Source organism: Protopterus annectens, chromosome 11.part0, assembly GCF_019279795.1.
Source record: "Protopterus annectens isolate FY-2018-M chromosome 11.part0, PAN1.0, whole genome shotgun sequence".
Lineage (NCBI taxonomy): Eukaryota > Metazoa > Chordata > Ceratodontiformes > Protopteridae > Protopterus > Protopterus annectens.
This window is the reverse complement of record NC_056745.1, coordinates 831013428-831032004: the sequence shown is the minus strand read 5'-3', so window position 1 is coordinate 831032004 and position 18577 is coordinate 831013428. Positions and strand designations below refer to the sequence as shown.

General features: G+C 39.3%; 1 protein-coding gene across 2 annotated transcripts in view; it reads left to right on the top strand.

Moving 5' to 3' along the window:
• DERA (deoxyribose-phosphate aldolase) overlaps positions 1 to 18577 on the top strand; it is an 828148-nt gene that overhangs the window by 105078 nt on the left and 704493 nt on the right. For both annotated transcript variants that reach the window (XM_044088239.1, XM_044088240.1), the window contains exon 3: positions 6614 to 6761. In XM_044088239.1, the coding sequence (XP_043944174.1) occupies positions 6614 to 6761 (148 nt within the window). The remainder of the gene's footprint in view (positions 1 to 6613; positions 6762 to 18577) is intronic.

The following is an 18577-nucleotide window of genomic DNA, read 5'->3' as shown; positions in this document are numbered from 1 at the left end:
GGCATAATTCTGGGCGAATATAAAATCAAATTCCAACCACAGTTCTAAGTTCCTTCTATTCTCAATACGAAGAATATCCAAGAAGAACGAATAGAATGAAATATGCTCACTTTATTAAAACCAAATCTTTCGGGAATGTCCCTTCTTCAGTGATTAATTAATACATTTAAAATTAAGTGCATATATATGCACAGTAAAACACAACCACATGACACAGCCATCCTATAAGAACAGTATAAACACTTAAATCAATTTAGTTAATGTACTATCATTAAAACACGATTATTAGAAGACATCCAGGCAAAATATATAGCAAGCCCATATCTTTCCCTAAGGGAAGAATTCTTTAGAAAATTAATATTCAATCAGCATATAACATATACATCAAAATATGAGCATTAAAAATAACATATACATCAGAGTATAAGCATTAAAATTAGAAGTTAGTGATATTGCTTCTGTCTAAACTCTAACATTGGCTTAACAGTTACCATATTATTTAGCCCTGGTGCTTTATCAGCATCAAGCCTTATGATCCATTTATATTCAGATGCTTCTAATTTATTATTTATATCACCAAGCCTTAAACTTCTATTTATTACTTCCAAGACTTTAAATTTAAAGTTATGTGATATCCCTTTTTCAATTTTATTTGCGCTAATGCATTCGAAGAAATATTTCTTCTCATCTCTGACTTATGCTCAATAATGCAATCTTTTAATGTCCTTGAACATTTTCCACATAAAACCCTGGGCATTGCGTGCAAGTAGCTAAATAGACAACCATTGTAGTTCTGCAGGTTGCCTGACATTTTATTTCATATCTTATTTTGTTTATTGGCTGTTCAAAAAACTTCTGATTACAAATGTCAGCGCAAAAACTACAGGCATGACATGGTGATATTCCCACATTATATATTGTTGGCTGCAATAAATTTACTTCAAAATCTTTATAACATAGCTTTTTCTTTAAATTATACATGTTTCTATATGCAAACCTGGGTATATGTCCCAGTATTTTGCATAACTCAGGTTGGGCCATTAAAACCCGCCAATTCTTTCTAATTATTGATTCAACAAATTTAGTCATGTTATTGTATGTAGTAACATATCTCAGTGTAGTTTGTGTGTTATTTACTTCTCCTTTCAAAATTGTACAGTTGCTAAAGTATGGGCAAGCATATGCATTTCTATTTTTCAATATGCTATCTCTTACTTCCATGACATATCCCATATTATACCCTCTACTTTGAAACTCATTACATAATACATCAATTTGTTGCTCACATTTACTTTGATCTGTATTTAATCTACTAATTCTTAGTAAGTGACTGTTAATAATTCCACCAAATACATGCCGTGCATGCATGCGTGTATCTATTAACATGTACATTTTTTTCTATACACACAGGTTCCAAGTTCATTATTACAATCCTTATATTTTTCAACGTCCAAAAAAGACATTTTAATTTTAGATGAATTCATTGTGAACTTTAAAAAATCAGTTGTATTATTCAAATAAAGCATGAATTCATTCAATTGTTGTTCATTTCCTTCCCATAATAAGAAACAGTCATCTACAAAACTCTGATAAAAGAGTATATTGTACTTATATAAATTCACATCATTAAATATGTATTGTTTTTCCCATTGGCTTAGTACAATATTAGCGTATGTGTTAGCCATGGCCATGCCCATGGCTACACCTGATATTTGTAGGTAGGACATTCTTCTCTAAAACAACTTCTATTATAAACCTCAATTTCTCTCCCTTTCATCTTGGAATTCTGACAAAATTCACGGATAGCATTAACCCATACTTATTTGGTATGTCTGTGAATAATGATGCTATATCCATAGTCACCATAATATATTCACAGTTCCTATTATTATCATACCACTGGTACAATTTTTTTAGGAAATCATTTGTATCTTTGATATAACTGGGGCATGTAGTTAGGTATTTGCTCAGCTTTTCTTGAACAAAGATAGATAGGGGTTCTGTTGACCATCCCATCCCAGATACTATGGGTTTCATTGGTGGTGATGTGAGGGATTTATGTAGTTTAGGTATTCCATATATTACTGGAATTACTGGGGTTGGAAGTGAAAAGTAATTAAAGAGCTCCAACGTAATATCACCATGTGTCTGTATTTCATAAACAAACATGTTCACCTCACTGATAATTTTCCTAACTTCAGCGGGCGTAATTTCTCTGAAAACATTTCTGTCATCCAAAAATTGATGCATTAATTCAGTATATCTTATTTTGTCAAAGATCACTGTCACTCCCCCCTTATCGGCCTGTTTGATAATAATATCTTTATTATTAATCAACTGTCTCTAGGCTTTATGCTCTTCATACGTTATATTATAAGATTTAATTTTCAGTCTCTGCTTAGCTACATCATTATATAGTTCCCTTAAATCAGCTTCACACATAGCATTAAATGCACTGAGTATTGGACAATTGTTAGGAATGTACGTACTTTTCTTCTTTAATTTATTAGAGACAGCATCCTGTGTGTCCCTAAAAATCATTTTTAAACAAACATTTCTAATGAAAGTTTTCAAATCAGTCAGTGCGTCAACAGTGGTGTCACTACTATTCGTGATAAACTGCAAGCCCTTATTTAAAAGTCTCTCCATATAGCTGGTTAAATTAAGGCTGGATAAATTTATCACAGAAGTGCTTGGCTTACCAGTCACCTGCGCCCTTGTTTGTTGTTCGGTAACGGGCTGTTGTTTTTCCTTTTCCCCATGCCCATACTGAAGCGTTGTTGAGAACGTCCTCTCGACTGAGGACGATTCTTGGTATCTATTTTCTCTGGTAAATTCGGTACTATTGTTTGTGATAGGTTTAAAAAAACCTCTGCTTGTTTCATTCTATCATTTGATGCCGGCATCGATCCACTTGAGGCTTGTCGGCATTCAACTAATGAATGCGTTGTTACTGGCGCGACTGTTGTTGCCTGACTCCGGTGCGTATGGCTTCTTTCACCAATCACATTACGCATAGCCCTTCCGTCCTCATTCTCGTCCTTGCGATTGGAGTTCTGCTGTGTCAAGACCTGCCCATCATGATTAACCGGGTTACTTTCAACTTCAAACATGTAACGTTCATCCATTCTATTCTTTTTCTCTTTTGACTGAAAAGTTCTAACATTATTATTTGGATGGGTCCTCGGCCAAGAGAAAATATGACCCAGTCTGAAGACATTTATATATCCTTGCAGTTTTTGTTGTTTAACTGTTTGTAACTTATTGTCCAGCATATTCATCCTATTTACCATCAGTTGATAAGAATCTGAAATACACATGAAATCACTTGAGCTAATCAGTTCATTTTCAATTTTAATTATTTCTTCAGTTAGTTCTTTCTCTATAGACAAAAATAGTTATTCATCAACTGCATGTATACTTTACTTAACTTTAAGTTTAGCTGTTGCCAAGTTTTCAGCAATTCAGGATATGTGTTAGTGTAGGCAGGCATTTTCAGTATACATAGCCCTCTTGGAACTATGTTAAATTCCGGGTAGGCCGAAAAACTTAAGTTGCCACTGAAACCTTTTAAAGGTTTGTACCTTCCTTTCCAGTTGAATCAATAAATTATTAAGATGTTCATTCATTTCAGGAACTAACATTGTATTTGATTCTTTATTGCCCATAACTTGAGATAGTAGCGGGTTACCTGATAACAACAGTAAATCCCGTATAGACTTTTTAGCGTTATTGTCTCTTTTAGCATCCATCTGCTTAATCTGTGCCGGCTGTGTCATTGTGGAATTCGTTTAAGAAATAAGCAGAAATGAGTAACCAGTGTTGGATAAACTCACTGCAAGTATAAAATCAAATTCCAACCATGGTTCTAAGTTCCTTCTATTCTCAATACGAAGAATATCCAAGAAGAACAAATAGAATGAAAAACGCTCACTTAAGCTTCAAATGCGTTGGCGCAACATAAAATTGAAAAAGGGGTATCACATAACTTTAAATTTAAAGTCTTGGAAGTAATAAATAGAAGTTTAAGGCTTGGTGATATAAATAATAAATTAGATACATCTGAATATAAATGGATCATAAGGCTTGATGCTGATACAGCACCAGGGCTAAATAATATGGTAACTGTTAAGCCAATGTTAGAGTTTAGACAGAAGCAATATCACTAACTTCTAATTTTAATGCTTATACTCTGATGTATATGTTATTTTTAATGCTCATATTTTGATGTATATGTTATATGCTGATTGAACATGAATTTTCTAAAGAATTCTTCCCTTAGGAAATATATGGGCTTGCTATATATTTTTCCTGGATGTCTTCTAATAATCGTTTTTTAATGATAGTATATTAACTAAATTGATTTAAGTGTTTATACTGTTCTTATAGGATGGCTGTGTCATGTGGTTGTGTTTTACTGCGCATATATATGCGCTTGATTTTAAACGTATTAATTAATCACTGAAGAAGGGACATTCCCGAAAGCTTTGGTTTTAATAAAGTGAGCATTTTTCATTTTATTTGTTCTTCTTGGATCATTCTGGGCGAAGGCAGGATGCTACTCAGGGCTAGGGTCATACCTGCCTGGGCCACATGATCTGAGAGCTCTTCCATGTCTCTTTTCATGTAGTCCAGGGAGGTATGTCTCAAGTCATTCACTCCAACATGGACAATGACAGAGTCATATTTGTACTTGTTGTGGAGTGACTTGAGTGCATGCGTTATGTGGCGGATCCTGGCACCCGACAGGCAGCTGACTGTAATTTTCTCCTTGTTCAACCTGGTGAGTGGGACATCAGTGTGCCGGACTATAGAGTCACCTATGACTAAAGTGTTAGGTACGTTGTCTTGCCTTAGGGGCTGTTGCTGGGTGGCACACTGGTGTTGTGAGCTATGTGACACTTTGGTTGTGATTGGTGTTTGTTTGCATTTCAGCTTCAGAGGTCCTTGTTGCTTGGGCAGGTTACAGTTAAGGGCCTCCGCGTATGTGGATTTAGTGTTGATATATGTGGGTGTTGGTGGTGTGGGTTTAGAAGGGCTATGTGTTGCTTGAGGTGTAGTGTGGGTTTTAACCTTCTCCTCTTGCCTGTCTAGCACAATCTTGGGTGGAGAGAGCTTTGCTTCCAGTTTGGCTATATAAGTGCATCTCTCACAGGTTGTAGTGTTGAGTGGTAGGAGGAGAGGGTTGTCTGTGTAAATGAGGGAATTGCTGCATTGCCCCAGTATGCCCAGATTCACCAGGTGGACAGGAGAAATCACCGGACGCTGACCCTTGGACATGCCTGGTTTGGTGCTTTTTTTTTGTTTGTAAAGTACAGGAACAGTTTTCCCATACCTTAGCAAAGTACTTTGCAATTATAGGCTGTTTAGTGCCTATGATTAATTTCATCTCATCAGCAAGGAGAGTTGAGTGCTTGTATCAGTTTAAGGCTTCCTAGTGCTTTCCAGCAGGCTTTAGAGCAAGTGCTAGTAACAGGCATGCTTAAAGGTAAGATGAAACAAACGCACACTGCAGTGTGCACTAGAGAAGTTAGATGTGAAAGTAGGTAACTTAAGTTTTACCTGTTTAAAAAGTTAAGGTTTAGTGGAGAGTTACTATTTTTAAAACAGCAAGATGGATTGAAAGGGGTGGTCACTTTTGTATTCTGGTACTATGGAGTACAGTAGGATGGCCAATAAATTATCTGTAATGGAAAGCATTCTGTTCAGGTTATTGGAATTGCAGCTGGAGGGATCATACAGGGAAGGATGGTGGTGAGCGACCTTTTCCAGCTTGCCCTTTCTGGGGGAAGAGAAGCAGCCTGGCTCACTGCAATTACAGCATGAAGAACCAACAGGACTCCATGCTGCAAGTAGCAGACAACTTAGTTGGGAGGTTGTGTATGTGTAGAAGTGGGAGGTATGCATGCACCCTTTGAAGGCAACCATAGCAATGCTCAAAAGGCTGTCAAGGGGGAGGGGGTAGTGGTGGGATGTCTTAGGGCACACTCATTCCTGGGCCACAGTATGATGCTGCTGCAGTGTCCTTTATCTTCTCATCACCCTGCGCATGGGTCAGGTAGAGCCCAAAGGAGGCTAAGGCAGGTCTGCTAGACCTACAGAACAAGGAGAGAAGCTGGTGACAGCTGATGGTCAGCAATGGGGAGTGGGGGGAAAAGAGCAAATTTAAGATGAGAAGTCTTTCAGATTATTTTTATGAAGTTTTCTAATATTGTTTTAATTCTTTGCTTAGCCAGTGGTCCATTTTCATAGTTGTTGTTGAGTCTTTCGGCTTTTCCCGGTTAGGTGTTGCCACAGCGGAACTCCAGTCCGCTAATGATTGGTAGTTGATTTTTACGTGCCGAGTTACCAGCCCTGACGCACAACCTTCATTGAAGGTACGCCCATTCACTCATGTCTCCACGCAGAAGATGCTCTATCTAAGAATCGAACCGGACAGCGTCTTACTGTGAGGTGACAACGCTACCGCAGCACCAGTGGTCCATTTTCATAGTAAGACTTTATATTTTGTTTTTAAACATTTATTTGAGTTTCTTAAAGTACATAAATCTGTTCAAATACATTTGCTGGCTTCTTGTAGTTTCTAATTTTTTTTTTGTGTGTTTAATTTTAGGCTGCATGGTTAATTAAGGCTGTCACATGCATTGACCTCACCACTCTTTCAGGAGATGACACCCCTTCAAACATCCACAGACTTTGCTTTAAAGCTAAACATCCAATACGAAAGGATCTTCTGAAGAGCCTGAAGATGGATAATGCAGGTTATTTTTTTGATCTGTCAGACTAAACCCTTCTTCTAAGGGACTCTTAATAATGTTAAGCTAAAAGACTTTTTTTTTCTGGCAGGTGTAAAATTATGTTTTTACAAACAGTCAGTCACACAATTTGTTCCAGCTTTCAGAATTTATTATGCATTAGCTGTGATTACAGAAGACAAAAAGAGATGAAGAAAAAATCATCATCATAAGAATGAGAAAATGATAGCACAAGTGAAGGTCACAGAATATTTAACATAGTTAACAGCTACTGAGTCCTATTTAAATTTGTCATGGTCTCAGAATCTAGCCTAAAAATTGTTAATGTTTATCATATTTGTACTGCTCTGAAAGGTTGCTGGAATTGCAATGTAATGTGCCAATCTTACTGCTTCAGCACTTGACTCTTAAGTAGCTGTGGACTATATCACAGTATGCAGCGTCTTATTACTGGCATGTAAAATGCAGTACCTCAGTCAAGATCAGTGCCAGAACGTAAGTTGCAACAGGATGCTTTCAGTTCAGGTACCCCACATAGAATAAAGAGGAAATACAAATATTCATCCAGTTTTAGGTTTGCAAAGAGCACCTCTCTCTAGGACATCCTTTGTAAGGAGGGAACCCGGTCAAAGCTTTGTGAAGACTTTGTGTTATATCGATAGGGCACGTTTTATTTCTCATTTGAAATGAAGAATATTTTAGTTGTACTGATAAAGGCAGCATAGATAGACTTACCAGACTGGTTTAACAGACAGACATTTATTACAAGTCAGCTACATAACGCACCAATTTTCCCACTACACATAAGAATTGCATTGTCTGTCTCATGCATTATTGAATTCTGAATTAATTGTTTCTGACTATTCTACCTTTCCCGGATTTGCAGTCACCCACTCTCATTCAGTGAAATAATGTTTTCTAATCTCCCTCCAAAGCTATCCATCTTGGTTCTTCAAAGTGTGCCTTTTTTCTTCTTGTACACCATTTATTTATTTATTTGTTTGTTTGTTTGTTTACATTTTTTTGAAGTATGGTACCTGCTTGGCCTCTGGATTGCCTGCTTACTTTCCTTTAAGTTATATAATAATGCTACCCCAGATTCCTTTCCTCACTTTTTTCTGGTTTGTTTCTACCTAGTTGTCTGTCTGTCAGCTGTATGCTTCCTTCCCAGATGCATTAATTTCATGTTCTTATATAATTTAATAACTATGTTTTGTACCATTTCCTTATCTGTACAAAAACTGTGCTCATCTTTTTAAGGATATCTTGTTCAGCAATCATGTTGCAAATTGTTGTGTTATCAGTAAAGCAGCAAACATTTTGTTGCAGACATGCTTTAGCATCGTTTATGGAGACATTTTAAAGAACTGGTCCCAGTGCTATTTAGCCACTGTTAACCATCATTTCTTCTAAATGGACTCCATTTATTAGGGTCCTCTATATCCTAAGACCTAGCCAAAATTTTCCCTTGGCACAATCCAAAGACCCAGTAAGCCTTTTAGTCTGCCCTTGAACGTTCTGCAGTTAAATTTCAGAAGTTGGGTTATAGTCAGCGTAGGCCACGTTTGCAGCCTGCTATGATCTAGTGTCATTGTTAACAGTAAAAGAATCTCACTGGATTTCTCTGCCTTGAACTTCCTGCTGTGAAACATGTTTCTTAGGTTTCTTTGATCCACTGACTTTCACATGTTCTAAAATATTTCCTTCAGAAGTGATTCTTTAATTTTTTCTACAGCTAATGTCAAATTGCTAGGTCAGCAGTTTTCAGTTCCTTATTTGTTTCTGCTGTAGTGAGTGGAACTTTATATGCCCTCTTCCAGATTTCAGGAACCTTACCTTCCATTCACAATTTGCCAAAAGATTAATTAATAATATTACCAGTCCTCCAAGAATTCCAGGGTGAATCTCATTAAGCCCCACTGCCTTGTACATTTTTTTTAATATATTGTACATTTTTAATTTTTTGAAGTACTACTTAGGATGATTTATACTTTGAAGGGACCAACCATTTTCTCCTGTTCTTTTCCTGACATCCTCCTTCCTGTTGCTTCTGCTTCATCTTGGTTTCATCTGCTAAATTTAGAGACTCTCACTCGTTTCCTTAGTATTGAAATGGTTATGTAATATAGCAGTCTTACTTTCGCCATTGTTTTGCTTTTATTTCATTTTGGTGGCCAAGTAAATTCCATTGGTCAGGGGCACAGTTGTAAGGGAGATACAGAGGAAAGACTCCACATTTCAAAAACTATGAAGCTAACAAGAGAGTATTAGAATACAAGTTGACAAAAACAATTGAGGATGGAGAATGTTTACTGTGATTGCAAACTTTAGAGGAAAATGTACACTATCATTTTTGGTGGTTGACTACATCAGGTTTTATGATGCTGAGTTAAGCAACCAGTTAGGTGCGTATTTTGTTACATAGCTTGCATGCTTTCTGCAGTATAGCTCAGTGTAAGTGACTAGGGTGACAGTTTAGGGTGATCATACTTGGTTACATATATTTGATAAGTACAGTAACTGTTCAAATACTTTACATGCAGTAAGTTGTTAATAGTTACAAGGCCACATCATACACAGCTCTGTTTCACCTTGATTGTTTGCTGAAGGTTTAGGAAACATTTTCCAGTCATAAAATGCCCATCTGACCAGTCTCTGGAGACGACATTGGCAGCTGGAGAGGCCACCAAAAGTTCCTCTCAAAAGGAAGAAGGGTCAAAAATCTGTCCGATCTGGCCCACCTCTAGAACCCAGCCTAGCTCAGTCTCAGAGGTCGGTGACCTCAGAGTACAAGGGTGACCTTTGCCTAACATACAAGGCCATGTCAAACATCTGAAAAAATCTAGATCCTCAAAACAAGAAGTGGGGAGCCTTAAAGCAGGGAGACTTAATTAACATTTAATGCTATAGGGATATGAGGTGGAGGAATTCATCACCAACCCAAGACTCTAAAATCTGGTGAATAAAATCCCAGTATAGGGAGGCAGAGCACCGCTGGCCTTGTTCAAGAGAAATCTTGACCAATGGATGGGAGATCAGATACCCCCGGAGGATTTCAGTGTCACTCACTGCTCAACAGCAAAATAAAAAAATAATGGGTATAGTTCCCCTAAAGAAGGGGTGGCGCCACAACAAAAACTATGGGCTAGGCTTGTAAATGCCCTCGGGCAGATAGCCTAGTATGAACCTATGAACCTATAAACATTTTGTTCATTTGTTTTGGCTACTTATCCTGATGTGAGAGCATATTTTCATTTGTTTGTCTAACCTTCCATAGGACATTTTTCCAAGTGTGGCTTACTGCAATAAACATGTTGTGTCCTCTGGCATGTTTTGTCCCATGACCGTGAAGTTGCTTGGGACTTAAGATTCTTTGGTGATCTGTATGGTGTGATTATTGCAGAAAAACATCTGCATTTTCTGATGTATGGCAGCCTGTGTGTTGTGCGTAGTACTGTTTTGATTTTGATCACACTTACAGGGAAATACATCCATCTGAGAGAGGTAGGGCAGCCCATAACATGTGGACTATGGTAAATTATTCATGGATTTGACTGTTCACTGATAAGCCTTTTCCAGTTTTAAGCATGACTACAACCTATTTACCAAAGTAGAGATTAAGAAGAATAGTAAACTTAAGACATATGTGTGTTGCAAGGCAGTCACACCATACAGCAGCCTCAGTCTGACTTTTTTTCTTTTTTCTTTTTCTTACCAGAAGGGACATGTGGCCGAAGTATGCTGTAATGTGATTGATTTGGAAGCCCAAGAAGTTCAAAATCAGAAAGGTCCTATACCATATATTAGCTAGCTATAGTACTCTCTGTGTCACAAACCCAGTACCATTTTTGTAAGCAATTTGTACTATCCAGCTATTAACTGGGATATGTACACCACCACTAATGTATAAGCATAGAGGTTCCTGGACATTGCCAATTCAAATACCCTGGAACAAAGAGTTCCCACTATGAGGAATGACATCTTGACTCTTGTCCTTTTTAATATGGGGGCATCTTGCACCATCCCTTGCATATATTCATCACTTGTTAGGTCTGAACATAAAACAGTCTCCTTCGAAATAAAACTGAAACTATGAATCCCTACCACACAAGATACCTTTAGAAATTTCTGTAAGATAAGCTACCTTCTCCTATGTGATACATTGGCAAGCTTCAGATCCCCACTAAACCCAGTTATCTAAACTGTATACACAGAGACGTACACCACCACATTATACCAGCATGTAAACAGCTGCATTGATGCAGCTGCACTCCATAGGAGCAAGTGCAGGGCAAACCCCAGAAACAAACCCACATGGTGGAGCCATGATATCAACAGGCTTTATAATAAAAGGAAATGAATTTTGACCAAAAGTAAAAAGAATAATTCCCAGAATATTTGAGTCCTTGTTACTTAAGTAAGCAAACAACTCAGGAGCTTGATAAAAATCCACCAAAGCCAAGTTTGAGGCTAGAATACCTACCCAAGCCAAAGACCATCACAAGGTACTTTTTAGCTGTGTTTATAATCTCAAAAGCATAATGCAGCAATGCACTGAGCTGATTGTGAATGATGTTACCTATACTGAGGCTGAAAATATAGCGACCCTACTGGCCAGTAAATTTAGCTCTAACTTTACCCACTCACCCCTCCATCTGCCCTTCAAGATACACCTGAAACTGGCTGCCCTCCAGCTATCACACAAGACCAAGTCCTAAAAGTGCTATCAAAAACTAAAAATACTCATTGATGAGTCCTGACAATATCCCTGGATGCATCTTAAATAGCATGAAACATGCTTTAGTCACTTTCCAAACAACACTGTTCAGTCTCAGCCTCCATGCAGGCTTTGTAACAAGTGAATGGAAAAAAAGCTATAGTCATTCTTCTGCATAAGGAAGGACCTTCCACAGACCCAGGAAATTACAGACACATAAGTTTCACCAGCCTGATATACAAAGCCATGGAAAGACTTATCATGGAACTAATCAATCAGGACATATGGAACCTCCAAGCAATGGACTCGCCTCATTCATTAAGTGCAGGTCATGCTTGCTCAACCTGGTGGATTTTTTTGAGAAGGTCACCAAAGAAATGGATGAAGGCAAAACAGTATACACTGCATACGTCGACCTTGCCAAAGCGTTTGTCACAATTCCCCACTCAGGCATAGTAGAAAAGCTAAATAAACTCCTGTGTCACCCACAAGATTGCCAGTTGGCTCACAGATAGGATGCAGGAAATCAAAATAGGAGAAGTTGCCTCCACAAAGAGACCACTCACCAATGGAATCCCCCAGGGTTCAGTGCTGGGACCCCTCCTGCTTGGCATCTACTTTTCTGAAGTACAAGCCAGTACCAAAGGGCTCTGGCTGACTAAATTCACAGATGACTGCAAGCTAAGAGCAGCCATTGAATCCACAAATGACTTGGCCATTTTCCAAGAAGGTTTGTCTCAAATAAGTAACTGGTGCCAAAATCATGGCCTGAAACCAATTGCCAAAAAATGCATTATTGTATCCTTTGGGAAGTCTTCTACCCCAGGCAGCTACCTCATTGATAATGCACCCCTAAGATTGTTGACCTTGTTATTTGGGATTTGGGAACTTATGTGGAAAGTGCCCCAACTTTTAGCCAACATATGTCTGTTGTAAGAAAGTCCTTTTATATTGTGTAGCTTATAAGCAAAGGGATTGCATCTAGATCCAGGGATGTCATTGCCCCCCTTTGCTCAGCCCTCATTAGGCCAATCATTGAATATAATGCCCCTTTTGGCATGTTTCTTTCCAGACATGTGCAACAACTGGAACTCCCACAGAGATACGTTACTAAAAGGATACAAGGCTTAAACAACATGTTTTACATGGACTGATTGAAAGCCCTGTCACTGTACTTGAGATCCTACAGACTGCTAAGACATGACCTTTGTCTGTCATATAGGGTATCCTCCAACCCAGTACTAATGGATTTACTGCTCATCAACAAGTCATATGGCATCAGAAATACTTGGTTAGGAATTTAAATCTGTTCTGCAACATCAACAGAATGGTTTGGAGGGACATGTATATCTCAGAGATGATACTGTCACTTTGGAAAAGACTTGCCATTCACATAAAACAAAGTTAATTTCTAGCTAATTTCAAGTGCAACTTGATCTGCCGTTGGGAAACAGTACATTTTCCCTAGGACTGCCTCCTGTACTACTAATGGACAAAGGCAATTCCTAAATGCTTTATCCCATGCAGGTGTCACCTCAAATTACCTGTGGTATAATCCCATTTATTCTGATTAGGGGTAATATATATTTATTAACCATGGGATGGGTAAGACCAATCTCTAACAAAATGGGTTCGAGCACAAAAAGGGAAACTCATTAGGCTTAAAATAGCCTGCAAGGGCAGCTAGCCTAGTTCTTAACTATGAACTTGGGAACATTGAAACTGCTAGTTCTGTGCCACCTGTCTTTTCTTTATTAGCTGAAGAAAACTTATTCCTTTACTGTCTGTGTTTGGGGCATTAGAACTGTCTTTGTCTCCTAAATTCAGCTGTTAGTGTTTTGTAGAGGGCATGTAATGGTTTGCTAGAATTACAACTGGAACCACTAGAAATCATGACTTCTGATTGTCATAAGCTAAGATAAGCTGATCAGCCTTATTTTTGCTGACTGGCATAATGGCCTACAAATTTTGTGTTGAGATTGCATGAGTAGTCTGCAGCAACTAGTTTTGACTCTTTACTTAAGCTTAATACTTATTCTCTCAGGTTTGTTGTATTAACTACTAAATTATCAACTGGAAGAAACTACCTTTGAGAGTTTTAGGTCCATAATTATCTAATGTCCTTTAAAGTAAAATGTTGACTTCTCATCATCAGCTGAGTTGGTTTGGGAATGCTAAATATGTTTTTTGTCTGGCAACTGTATTTTAAATGATGAATTGCTATGCTGATTGTATGCCTGTCCCTCTTGCCATCAGGCTTATGGTCTCTGGAACCTTTGGAGAGGATGAGAGTACCATGTATTAGCTGGTTTTGAGAGGTCCTTACAATTTCTTTTTACTCTGCATATAATCTGATTTAATTACCACAGACTTTGAGCAGTTTCTTTTTTCACTCGCACTGTTTTTTTTTTTTTTTATTGTAATCATTGTTTACGTAGAAGCATTTTAATAAAGCTGAATTTGGATTTGATCATTTGTTTGTCTGATTTACGACAGAGAAGAAAGTATAGCCAGTACATTTTCTAACTGCTTAGGTAATTGCAGCATTTTCCATTTTGAGAGCAGCCAGATTCCGGCTGGGATTCGTAGAAGAGCACTGTGGCTGTGTACAGTATTTGAGGAGGTTGTTTGAAAAGGGGTCTTGCAGCTAGTTTGAAATGTATTAGGAATTTCTTAGATTTGGCAACATCCTGTGTGTGGCCACTGCACATGTAACTACTGCTACACTATGCAGTATATTTCTATACATTTCAGCCTTTGTCTGGGGAGGTTAAAGGTTGATGTACCAGGTCAGCAGCCACCACAGCAGTATGCCTCAGTTTACCTCTGTTTTCATGCAGGGAATGCTGTAGGCCACCCACCCTTATGGAACCTATAAGCTGCACTGCACATACTCTTCCATTATATTTATATGAATCCTGCACTAGTGATCCTGTTGACATATATTATACGGTTGTGTGATAACTCCCAGTTGTAGAAGATGTATAAAGAATAGGTTCCTTGCTGCCAGATAGAGCTCCTGCCTCTGGTACTGTATGCATATCAGGTCTGAGAACTACCTATGTATCATTATCATTCAGAGCTCTACTCCACCTTGGATTATACTTTACCAGACTCCTTCAAATAAGGCAATTCAGTAACATTACCATACACTAAATAGGTTCATAGGATGATACTAGGCTATTGGGCAGAAGGCTCTTATAAGCCTAGGCAAGAATTTCACCCATCTTTCCACAATGTCAGCACCTATCTCCCCTGTCCAGCAGGGACACAGGTGGGATCCCAGGGGTGTATTTTCAGTTTCCCATCCAGTTGTCCAGGTTCCTTATAAAGAGGGCTAGAGAGGTACTCTGCTTGACATGGAGAGGGAGTCTATTCCACAGGTGGGGGAGTCTTTGGGACACAAATCTGTCCCGCCAACAACTTCTGTCTATGTCACAGACCAGGTTGAGGACTTGCATATGGGTTGCGCAGTTGGAGTTTGACTTACGGATATGCAGCAACTCCATCAAGGCTGGGTCTGAGATGGCCTTATATGCCAGACACAGGTCACCTCTGAGCAGTCTGTACGAGACTGAGTGGAGGAATATAGGATAGGTGTTTGAGACCCTGGATTTTCCTTTTCAGGAACCTCTGTGGTCTCTCCAGCTTGGCAAGGTACATGCCGAGGGGGGCTTGTACTCGATAATGGGTCTGATAAAGGAGGAGTACAGGGATGTTATGAATTCCTTGTTCCTGGATGAAATACCCTTATTTATGAAGTGGCCATGTAGAAAACCTTTCGTACAACGGAGGCAATGTGGTGGTCAGAAGTCAAGTTGCTATCTACCTTTGGTGCCCAAGTCCTTCATGACTGATTGCATGCTTAGTACGTTGTTATTAATGCGATAATTAGTGGGGATGCCATTTTCCCCAAAGGGGATAATGATGCATTTCTTGGCATTCAGTTTCAGGCCATGCTTCTGGCACTAGTCATTAGTTTGGGTAAGGCCCTTTTGGAGGATGTTCACATCACAATGGGAATTAAAGACACCACCCAGCTTGCAGTCATCTGCAAACTTGGTCAGCCACAGAACACTGGTTTTGGCTTGTGCCTCAGAAAAGTATATCCTAAACAGTAGAGGCCCCAAGACCATTCCTTAGGGCACAACGCTTGTTATGGGTCTCCTACTAGAGGTGGATTCCTCTATTTTGACTGAGTGAGTTTTATCAGTGAGTCAGTTAGCTACCTATCTGGTAACATACGGTTGATGCCTAGCTGGGAGAGTTTATCTATTATGCCCGAGTGGGGAATAGTATCGAAGGCTCTGACTAGGTCAAGTTAGGCAGTGTGCATGGTCTTCCCTTCGTCCATGGCTTTGGTGACTGAAGAAGTCGACCAAGTTTAACAGGCATGATCTCCCTTTGACAAAACTAAACTGTGTGGGGTCAAGCATTTGGCAAAACTTGGAACTCACTACTTGCCGACATTACCCTAGACACCACCCTGTCTCAATTCAAGAAAACTGTCAAGCAGTATTTCAAGTCTCAATGGTTATGTCCTTGCTCCAAGCCTGACTAAATATTTAGTCTTACTAGTGTACCATTACTATTTTTTGTAAATGGAACTCAACTGTTTTAATTGTTAAGTCAGATTAGAAGTTTGTGAGATTGTATAACTTTTACTCCTCAGCTGAGTCTGTAAATTGTATTTTATTTGTACTATATTAAGATTACCTTTGTTTAATTTGTACTTTATTAAGATTGCTTATGCAACTACCTTTGGAGCTTTTCTCCCCGGGCCTCCTATGAAAATGGACATGTATACAGTTGGACTGTCCTGGTCAACAAATGTAAAATAAATAAATTTGGAGATTGCCAATGTCCTTGTTTATAAGGTCAATGATAATGCATTTCATGGCCTTGCAGATCAGGCTAGTTAGGATGATGGGCCTGTAATTGCCTGGGTTAGTGGATGCTTCACCTTTATGTAGAGGGTTGACAGTGGCTGTCCTCCATTTGGCTGAATGAAGCCAGTGCTCAGGCTTTGGTTGAATAGGGTGCCTAATGGAGCTGAGAACTCATGCCTGAGTTCATGTAGGATATTGCCAGGGATATTATCGGGTCCCATGGAGACTGTATTTTTTGCTTTTGAGAGGGCATTGAAGACCTGCTCCCTGGTGATGAGGGGAGGGGGACAGGTACTGGGGATGTCCTGGTTTACTGATGGGGGACGGGGTGGTGAAGTTTTCACTGAACCTGTCTGCCAGCAGGTTGGCTATATCTATGGCGTTTGTGTAAGCAGTGTTATTAACCATCAGTTCAGAGCATATTTGGGAGTTATCTTTGAGATTGTGGACGTATGTGAAGAAGACCTTGTGATTGTCCTTAGTGGGTGTGGCCAATTTGAACTCGAAGTTAGCCTTAGAGGATTTCACCAGTGACCTTATTTGCTTGTTCAGACAAAGGAGAGATTGCTTCCAACTTGGCACCTGCTTATTTTTGGTCTTGGACAGCAGTTTTTTCCTATTATTATAGAGTTTGTATATTGCTGCTGTCCACCAGACAGGTTTACTCTTCCTAGAGGAAGATTATTTGGTCCTGTAAGGTATTGCTGAGTCCTTACAACTGTGTAGGTGCTCATATACCTTTTTGGTGTAGACTTTGCCATTAGTGCTAGATCAACTGAAGGGATGGTGGCTGTGAAGCTGCTTATACCTGCTTTGAGGAGATTGTAGTCAGCTTTTGAAAATATTTTTTGTTTGACCCTGATAAGTGGAGGTCAGGGGAGATGGCAACTTTGAAAGTGATCGCTTTATGGTCAGATCTTACCAAGGAAAATGACACTGTAGGGGTGCTACAGTGGCTGTTTATGTTGGTTAGGACTAGGTCCAGGATATTTTCACCACTCTCATAGGGGGTGTCAACCAGCTGATCCAGTGCATTGACATTGACGAAGTTGAGAAATCTCTGGGTGTTTATGTTTGGGCTAGAATAGGTCTTCCATTCTATGTTTGGGTAGTTAAAGTCACCCAGGAAAAGGGTAGAGGATTGAATCTTGATAGAATCAATTAAGTCGAGATAGGTGGAGTGGACGTCCTGAGTCATGGTTGGGGGTCTGTAGCTAGCTATGATTTGAATAAGTGTTTTGTCTACAGTTAACTGCACTTGGAATGTCTCCTGTGTATCATACCATTTGACCAACCTGGAGGTGTGTATGTCATTGATAAATATTGAAACTCCACATCCTTTGGCTTTGTTTGGGGTCTGAAAGTATGGTAGGATGAGTAACCTGGTAAGGCTGGGGTGCTGTCAGCAGCTTTGAACCAGGTTTCACTGACTGCACAAGTGTCAGCATCTTCTAGGGCAAGGAATGCTTGCAATTACTGCAATTTCATGCTAAGACTCCTAGCGTTCAGTAGCACAACCTTGACATTTCATTTAGAAGAATTTTTCATGTTGGCAATTTTGTGCTCAAGAGTTTGCCTAAAAAAGACACTAAGGGGGGAGGCAAGAGCCTTTGCCAGAAGTCTGAAGCCCAGGGTAGACAGAAGAAAGCCATCTCTGGAAAAGCATCGTGGTCTGTTAATCATGTCCTCCCAGGCTATCAGGTACTGGATCCCCTTGGAATGACACCAGAAACTAATCAAATTGTTAAAGTCAATCATTTTCTGTTTGTATTGAGGCATCATTCTGGGTGATGGTAGGATGCTGCTTAAGGCTATGGACATACCTGGCTGGGATACATATTCAGCAAGCTCAGTTATGTATCTCTTCATATAGTCCAGAGAGGTACGTCTCAAGTCATTCATACCAGCATGGACTATGACATAGTCTATAGTCGTGACAGTACCTGTTGTTAAGAGACTTGAGTGCGTGCGTGATATGGCGGATTCTAGCACCTGACAAGCAACTTACAGTGACTTTCTCCTTGTCTAGTCAGGTGAGGGGCACACCTGTGTGTCTCATGATAGAGTCTCCTATGATTAGTATGTTGGGTTTGTGGCTGGGCCTTAGAGGCTGTGAGACACAGATGTGTATACTATGTGTGATGCTTGATGCTGTGGCTTGCTGTGGCTTGTGATGTGTGTGTGTGTGAAAGACTTTAAAAGTCTGTCTTCGCATA